Genomic DNA, 8922 nt, shown 5'->3' with positions numbered 1-8922 from the left:
ATTAGAAAGTTAAAGACTGGAGGAACCATTGCAAAAGAAAAAGATGAAATGATTGATCGAAACTGAGTGGAGCGTAGCGTGGGCACCATGTGATCTATTCAATTATATGGCCATGTAGTCAAAAGCTATTCGAAGTTGATGTGAAATTCACACCCCCAGCTCTGACAAATGAGACTCCACGTACTCTTCTATTCATTTACCCTTGTGAAATAATTTCACCCACTTTTAAACAAAATACTGCTCCAGCTCCACTGCAAGACCCCAATAGTCAGGGAATTGAAGATGATTTTCCATGAAAAACGTTGGCTACGTATCAGACGCAGTTTGCTGCATTTACATCGATGAGGTCCTCATTTGCTTTATCGTGCGCGTGCAACCCAACCTCCACTACCATACTGTGGTCAATAGCTGTGAGGTGTTACCCGGATCTTTATTTAAGGAAGTGTTATTCTCATTCGTAGTCTTCGCCAATAACAAAAACCAGCAGCACTCTAAACTCTTTCAATGACTACCAAAATAGATCTTCCTTCTCCTCCTTCTCCATTCTAAACTCCTTCAATGACTACCAAAACAGATCTTCCTTCGTCTTCTTCTACTTCTTGTCCTCCTCCTCCTCCACCATCCGGTAAATTCACGTACGATGTGTTCCTCAGTTTCAGAGGTAAAGATACCCGCACAAATTTTACAGACCATCTTTATACCGCTCTCATACAGAAAGGAATAAACACATTTAGAGATGATGAAGAGCTCAAGAGGGGGAAATCGATTGGTCCAAATCTCTTGAAAGCAATTGAAGAATCAAGATATGTTATTGTGGTTTTCTCCCAGAACTACGCCGATTCTTCGTGGTGTTTGGATGAGCTTGCAAAAGTCGTTGAATGTAAGAGATCACCCACAGGAAAAACAGTCCTTCCTGTGTTCTACCATGTTGATCCGTCTGAGGTGCGGAGACAAAAAGGCGATCACTTTGAGAAAGCATTTAAGAAGCATGAAGAGCGGTCTGGAGGCAATCTAGACAAATTGCACAAGTGGAAAGACGCTCTTGCTGAAGTAGGCAATCTCTCTGGATGGCATCTGCAAAATGGGTAAGCCAGCTCACACAGTAACACTTATTCATTTAGCGTTGAACTTTTTTTTTTTTTTTTTTTGAACATTCATATACATTAAACTGCATATCACATAGTTTAAGAGATTATGTTCATGCTTTTAGCGTTGGAAATATTCAAAATTCTGACCAGGAAAAAAAAAGCTTATCCAACCAGGACAACATTTATGTTAAAAAAAAAAAATTTGACATAATATTTGACTCACAACAAAATTAATCTCAAACATCACAAAACGCAAAAAAAAAAAATCAACGCGATTTTCCTTGTCGACCACGCGCTGCACGCACTTTAGCTGGTCTAGGATTTTGAGGAGTTCCTCTCGTTACGTGTACTCCGACGTCAGCGCTGATGTTGTGATGCTGACTCTAGTCTCGTTAGGGGATTGTTGTTCTATTGTTGGGAGAGGATCCTCTCGCTGAGCTACCTAAGCTTTGAAAGAGAGGATGACATGTGTCTATTATTAGATCTAAGGGTCTACAAGACTAAAACACGCCTGACTTTACTTTTTTCTATTTTTTTCTTCTCTCTTTACTGTTCTTCTCTCTTTTCGCTCTTAGTCTACTCTCTCTGTTATCTTGTTCTTTTTTCTATCCACTCTCACACTGACTGATCAGAAGAAAAAGTTTCCGACCTCCTCTCCTCCGCCCTCCGCTGCATCCTTAAGTCTCTCCACAGCATCGTCTCACCCAAGCCCAACCGTTCTGAAATGGAGAGCCAAGTTTCGATTCATCGGGAAGACACCGTCGCTGGTGACGGCCGGAGTTGATTTCGTCTTCATCGGTGGGCTGAAGGTGAGGGTGGTATGGACTATCGGCGCCCTGATTGCTTGTATTCTCTCGAACAATTGGATTTGCACGGAAATGCTCAGGTTATCAAGAGAAGATTTTTTTACCCATTTTTTTACAATCAACAATCGGAAATGCTGAGTATAGAAGGAGGGGGGAAGAGAGAGAGAGAGAGAGAGAGAAGGAGAAAAGAGGACGGAGAGATTGGTTTAAATTTTCTAAGAACAGATGAGAGAGAGGTGTTCAGGTTCTCAATTGGAGAGAAAAAAGTTAAACAAAGATGAGAAAGTAAAGTCCTTGTTGTAGTCTTGTAGACCGTTGGATCTACTAATAGACACATGTCATCATCTCCTTCAAAGCTTAGGTAACTCAGCAGAGAACTTAGCTTAGGAGAGGATCTCTCCCTTTTTAGTATTGTTTTGCTTGGAGGGTTGACAGTGGTGGTCGACGTCGACTTCTCGTTTGAAGCAACTATGAGGCAAGGTAGGTCGTGGCGGCTTGGAGCTAGGGGACCCAAATTCGGTTGTATGCATAGGTTTTGTTGGTCTCTTGGGTGGTGGCGTCTAGGTGGTGCAGTGGTGGTGTTCCTTGTTCTGTGGCGGTGGTGGATGCGATCGCGGTGTGCGTGTTGGGCCTTGTGCTAGGACTTTCCAATGGGCCATATTAGGTTGTTGCCTTTTTTTTTTTGTGTTTTTTTTTTTCCGTTAAATCCCTTCTAATTTTTGGGAGGAGTTGTTAGCTTTCGGCCCCGTGTATGCATTTTATGTGTACTTTTTTTTCCTAGTTAGGTGACGAAGTCTATTTGATAGAGTTTGTTTAGTCTATCCTAACTGAAGTTCTTCTATGAGTCTTGTTAGAACAGTTATCTAAGTGTTCTCGTTTGCTTTTCTCTAAGCCAAGATCAAACTCTGGGATAATCTGACCTAGCCTAAGTCGGCGGTAGACACGATCGGACAAGGTTGCCATTATGCACAAAACCTAGACTTAGGGCTTTCTTTTGTTCCCTATTCTCTCACAAACTATATCCAGTATGTCCTCCAATATCCATACTCCTTCATGTTAATTCTTCTTCTCCATCAATGTTTGTGGATGAAAATTAAAGAGAGAGATTAAATTTTAATTTTAGATAAGGGTAGCATGGAGATTAAACTTTTACAAAAACCAGGACAGGTCAACGTATAAAATGCAGAGGTATGACTATAAATAGAAGCATTCGCGAAGAAAAAAAGTACTGGCAGCATTATAGAATATTACAGTATCTTTATCTATTTATTCTTTTACCCCTTATACACACAAGATAGATAAGATGATTGTCTATAACTCTCCAGGTCTGAAGCCAAAATTATTCAAGAAATTGTAGAAAAGGTTTTCACTGAGTTGAATAAAATAATCTCCACATCTGAGGGCTTAGTTGGGATGGATTCTCACCTGAATGAACTGTTTTCCTACTTAGACATTGGGTGTCTCAAAGATGTTCGTATCATAGGGATTTGTGGGATGGGTGGTATCGGGAAAACTACTATTGCACAAGTGGTTTTTGAAAGGATAAGAGCTCAGTTTGAAGGTGATTGCTTTCTTGAGAATGTTAAACAGGAAACTGAAATGAAGCAAGGTAGTACAATTCATTTACAAGAGAAACTTCTCTTGAACTTGCTGAATAGTAATGCCAATGTACAGTACTCTAAAATGGGAAAAGACATAATTAAGCATAGACTATCTACTAAGAGGGTGCTTATTGTTCTTGATGATGTGGATCAAGTTAAACAATTGGAAACACTGTGTGATCGTACTTGGTTTGGTCCTGGGAGTAGAATCATCATAACATCCAGAGATGAACACTTGATCAGTGCATTTGGAGCAGACGAAGTATACAAGGTAAATGCATTATCTGATTTTGAAGCTTTGGAGCTCTTTAGTTTGAAAGCCTTCAAGGAAGGCGAGGGTGGAGAAGATTTTCTCAAGCTATCCAAGGAATTTTTGAAATATGCTAATGGCCTTCCATTAGCTATTGAAGTTTTGGGATTGTCTGTTCGTGGTAGAAGTGTAAAGTTATGGTCAAGTGCATTGGAGAGACTTAAAAAAAATCCTCCGAAAGGGATTATTGATGTTCTTAAATTTAGTTTTGATGGATTAGAAGAGCCAGAAAAGAACACGTTTTTGGATATCGCGTGTTTCTTTAAAGGAGATAACAAGGATCGTGTAATAAGAATACTAGGTAAGGATGTGGAGTTTAATGTACAAGTTCTTATGGACAAATCTTTGGTAACTCTATTTGGAACAAAATTGTGGATGCATGATTTGATACAAGAAATGGGTTGGGAAGTTGTTCGTCAAGAATCTAATAATCCTGGAGAACGTAGCAGATTGTGGCTTCCAAATGAGATTATCCCTGTATTTGATCGTAGTAAGGTAATGAAACAGCTGAGTGCTGAAACTCATCTATTGTTTTTTTTATTTTTTGTTATGGTCTATCTTGTGCAATAACTAGTTCTTTGCTCTTTGTTATCAGGCGACGAGTGCAGTTCAAGGCATATTCCTTGAATGTCCAACAGAAGACGATGTTGTTCACTCAATTGATAATGCCTTCTCAAATATGGACAGATTGAGATTGCTCAAGATTTGGAATGTGAAGTTTTCTGGAAACATCACATATCTTTCTAATGAGTTACATTATCTTGATTGGCATGGGTGCCCTTTGGATTCTTTCCCATCAGACTTCCAACCGGATAAACTTGTTGAACTTCACTTGTGTATTAGCAGCATCAAACAACTATGGAGGGGAAAAAAGGTAAGATCACAATTAATTTTATGCATGTTCATAAAGCTGATAGTTTAGATTCTAGTCTCATTTATTAGGAAAGATGTAGTGGCTTTTTGAATTACATAACTACATATATAAGGTCCCTGGTCGTCCTCAGTTACACACATCCATAAAAATTAATATGGCATTCTCATACTAAGATTGGACATTAGTCACATTACTCTCACGTCAACCTTTCTGTAATTCTACTAATTTCTGTAATTTGGAATCACAAATGATTGTGTAATAATTATTTTAAATCACATGATGATCATCTTTGAAATTATACAAGGGATGGAGCATGCTACGGCATTTAGATCTGAGTGTTTCACAATACTTGATGTCGACCCCAGACTTCACTGAGGTTCCTGATCTTGAAACGTTGGTGCTTACATTGTGTACAAGCTTGAGGGAGGTTCACCCGTCTCTTGGATTTCTGAAGAAACTTGTCACTTTAAATATGACATGTTGCCTTTCTATTGAGAGCATTCCACCTTTCACTGCCTTGGAATGCCTTCAAATATTGAGGCTTTCATTCTGTTCAAGACTGAAGAAGTTTCCAGAAATTGAAGGAAATATGAAAAGCTTGCTGGAGCTTCATTGCGATAGGACCAGCATTGAGGAATTGCCTCCATCTATTGAACGCTTGACTGGTCTTACCATGTTGAATCTAACAGACTGTAAAAACCTTTTGCATCTTCCCAATACCATTGGGTGCTTGACATCTTTGAAAAGTCTCTATCTAACAGGTTGCTCCAAAATTCATGAGATACCTGAGAATCTGAATGGTATGAAATGTCTGGAGAGGCTTTACATTGGTGGAACTTCCATAAGGGAGTTATCTTTCATTGTACGCATGAAGAATCTACAGTATCTATCCTGCCAAAGATGTACATGTCTAGTTTCAGAATCATTTAAGGTTCTGGCTTCGTTATCGAATTTGACAGTGCTAGACTTGAGTTATTGCAATCTGGTGGATGGAGCATTTCTCAATGATTTTGGCAGCCTAATATCCTTGATAGAGTTAGATTTAAGTGGTAATTGCTTTGTGCGATTACCTGAAAGTATCTCTCAAATCTCAAAGCTCGAGATTCTGCACTTGAATGATTGCAGGCAGCTTCAATTGCTGCCCAAGAAGCTTCCGTTAAGTCTTGTATCCGTTCATGCACAAGAATGTACTTCACTGACGGATTGCCCAAATCAAGTCCAAGTATTGACTTCACAAGAGTCGGGAGTGACTACTATCTATTCAGGCCATTCTTCAGCACTTGGAGACCCGGAAGGTTTCAAAACGTGGAGTTTTCCGGAACATGGCGGGGGATCTGTAGAGCTGTGTTTGACACATGGGCACGCTGAGGGGAAACGAGTTGATCGTATGTTACTGCCAACTCCAGTGCTTGCAAGAGAAGTTGAAGTACGTCTCTCTCTCTCTCACAAGCGCACACAGACGCACACAGACACACACAGACAGATATAACAAAAACATGCTCTATATCTAATTATGTATCCCTGTATTATTCGTATCTAGCTACCTACTTATAACGCTAGCTTTGTGTTTTACGTTGCAGCTGTGTCCACCTGCAACATTGCATTTTTCCTTGCATCCTGAGAATGAAATTCCAGAGTGGTTCAGCACTACATCAACCGGAAATCCCATATCAATCCAGATACCTTCAAATTTGTCAGATGATCATACCTGGAAGGGAGTTGCAGCGTGTGCTGTTTTCTCAGTCAAAAGACGTAATACGACTACTCTCTCTGTTACTGAACCGGATCCTGATTTTTCCAATTACTTGTATCAAATCAGAATGGAAACTGATGCTTTCCGTCTAAAACCATATGTGACTGACTGGGAAGGACGTCTCCGCCCGGACCGCCCCCTTGGATCAAGTTCTCATCTGCTAATGATTTTCTATTTACCTAGTTTGGTGTTTCCAAAGAGGGGGTTGAATCAATCAACTGTGCTGGCGGCTAATTTTGAAACCGACAACCCATTCATGGTGCTCCAGAAATGTGGAATTCGTCTAGTCTATGAGCAAGATGACGGATGGTATTACAACAAATTATTTCCTGGGGTTCGTCCGATTTTTCTGAATAGAGATGAGGACGACGCTGCACGGGAGTCTGGCTGGCTTATTCAAGTGGATGGAGGTGTAAAATGGTACAACAATTAAATTTTCTGATCCATATGCAACTGCTTTAAATGCTGCTGCTTTGCATTAAAACTAATTCATACCATTACTTTCCTGTAACTACTTTGATCCAATTGTTCTCTGTGTGTGATTGCAGGGAGAAATTCATTTTGAACTTCCAAGAAGAATCCACACTTGTGCTGAGAAATAAGATTGAGTCTCTTCTTCTTAGATACCTGGAGGTCGGTCTGTTTGTCTCTCTAGCTAGTATCTTTGAAATAAAAGTGGTTACTAATTAATTTGCGCATTTCAATTCCTCCCAGGCATTAAACGATTATTCTGCAACGTATAAATTTAACCTCAGAGGAGGCCCAGCGTGGTTTAAGCACTGGTTTCATGTCCCTGATACAATGCCAGCTGTTTGCCGGGGTTTTTGGCTAATCGAGATACCTCAGAATCTACGCAAGAGTGAGAAGTGGATGGGATTTGCAATATACCTATCAATTGCGGAGAAAGTGCGGCATATACTAGAAGAAAACGAAGAGGTCAAGTATCGTGTTTATCTTCGACTCAGAATCGGTGAATCTAGTAAGAGGGTGTCCCGAGAACTTGAGCACTTCAAGTCATCATCAGAAGTTCGTCATCAACTTTTGGTTTTTTACATACCGCGGGCAGAGATTCCCAAAGAGTTGTTCACTCAGACTTCATCAACAACTAAAATGCTCATTTCCTTCAGAATCGACTCCCCTTATGTGAAGTTTCAAATAGCTGGGATGCGTTTTGTGTTCCAGGAAGATATGCAAGAGTTTGCTCAGACAATTATCAAATGCATGGAAAAGGAAGATTCACTTGAATTTTACCATACGTTGGTTGTGAAAGATTTGATAGCGTTGATGCGATCGCGACGTTATCATTTAGAGCGGATTAGTGATCCAAAAGAACGGGATTCCAGAACCAGACCGGAGAAAAAGTTTGAACTGCTTTCTCAAAAATATAGAAATTGGGTCAGTCTCTCTCGCACTACATAACCTTTTTTTTTTTTTTTCCTTTTTCTTAACATTTGAACTTCTGTTACAGGACTGGTCTAGCCCTCAACCTGTTCGTTGCAACTTCCGGGGAGCTGAAATTTCCAAGTGGAAATCGTTCATGCATTTCATGGAAGGCAACTCTGCAGATATCCAACTGCCTCCAAATTTGTTTGATGATGCTACTTGGTTGGGGATTGTTGTATGTGCTTTTAATTTGGTGTCCGTGTCCACCGAAGATCCAAGCAAGACGCCTAGCACTTCTAATGATGCAGAGTATAACGTGCTTACCTGTCGTGTAGGCTCTGGTATTGCTTTGGACAGGTTATATGATCTCGTATGTCAGGAATGTTTTGAGCTGTTGGATTATGCATACAGTACTATTTGGTTCTTATATATACCGCGCGGCGCACGCGATGGTCAATGTTATCATGAGTCCTGGAGGCAACGCAAACTTGCCAGGGCAACTTTTTCGTCATCCAGCCCATGCTTAGAAGTGTATAGTTGTGGCCTTCGTCTAGTATATAAGGAGGACGTTGAACTTCTTGTAGAGACACTGATCTCCTGCCATCTACCCTGAACGTTCCACCACAGGACTGCTGCACATGGAGGGCGTGCTGTTACTTGTGAGTGTCCTTTCATTTTGATTACTTCCTCATCAATTCATTTTGTTACTTGCATTAACTTTCTGATAAATATACTTCTCATTTAGCTTGGCAGAAGTACCGATATTTGCATTCAAAGGAGGCAAGGTCTGCAAGCAAGAGTTTCCTGCTAATTCCTTCCCTACAAGTTCCTAATTAAATAAGCAAATGAAACTTAGGTCTCCGAAAGTTTCATTTTAAGTAGTTTGTATTTACTTGCAATGTTCTTGTTTTCGACTGTGAGGTTTTTGGCTTCGTCCCTTTTGTACTTTCATTCCTGAATAAGCAAATGAAACGTAGGTCTCGAAAAGTTTCATTTTCAGTAACTTGTATTTTTTTTATCATGTTTTCTTTTTCAATTGAGAGGTTTTCGGCTTCGTCCCCCCTCTCTTTGTATTTCCATTTTTGAATAAGCTAATGAAAACTTAGG

At 40.1% G+C, this 8922-nt stretch overlaps 1 protein-coding gene across 1 annotated transcript; it reads left to right on the top strand.

The window, feature by feature from the left end:
• Nucleotides 1-425: 425 nt before the first annotated feature.
• On the top strand, nt 426-8922 carry LOC133742108 (TMV resistance protein N-like). The gene is made up of 9 exons (XM_062169793.1): nt 426-1085; nt 3220-4300; nt 4401-4679; nt 4984-6105; nt 6260-6852; nt 6981-7065; nt 7147-7827; nt 7901-8474; nt 8561-8922. The coding sequence occupies exons 1-8, from the start codon at nt 559-561 to the stop codon at nt 8426-8428; spliced, it is 4896 nt and encodes a 1631-aa protein (XP_062025777.1). The 5' UTR covers nt 426-558; the 3' UTR covers nt 8429-8474; nt 8561-8922.

The sequence above is a fragment of the Rosa rugosa genome, chromosome 4 (assembly GCF_958449725.1).
Source record: "Rosa rugosa chromosome 4, drRosRugo1.1, whole genome shotgun sequence".
NCBI lineage: Eukaryota > Viridiplantae > Streptophyta > Magnoliopsida > Rosales > Rosaceae > Rosa > Rosa rugosa.
This window is presented reverse-complemented; position numbering and strand designations above follow the sequence as displayed.

Coding starts and splice junctions, on each gene's coding strand:
- LOC133742108 (XM_062169793.1), top strand. CDS start 559: ATGACTACCAAAACAGATCTTCCTTCGTCTTCTTCTACTTCTTGTCCT. Junction 1,086..3,219: donor GGATGGCATCTGCAAAATGG/GTAAGCCAGCTC, acceptor ATAACTCTCCAG/GTCTGAAGCCAAAATTATTC. Junction 6,106..6,259: donor TGCTTGCAAGAGAAGTTGAA/GTACGTCTCTCT, acceptor TTTACGTTGCAG/CTGTGTCCACCTGCAACATT.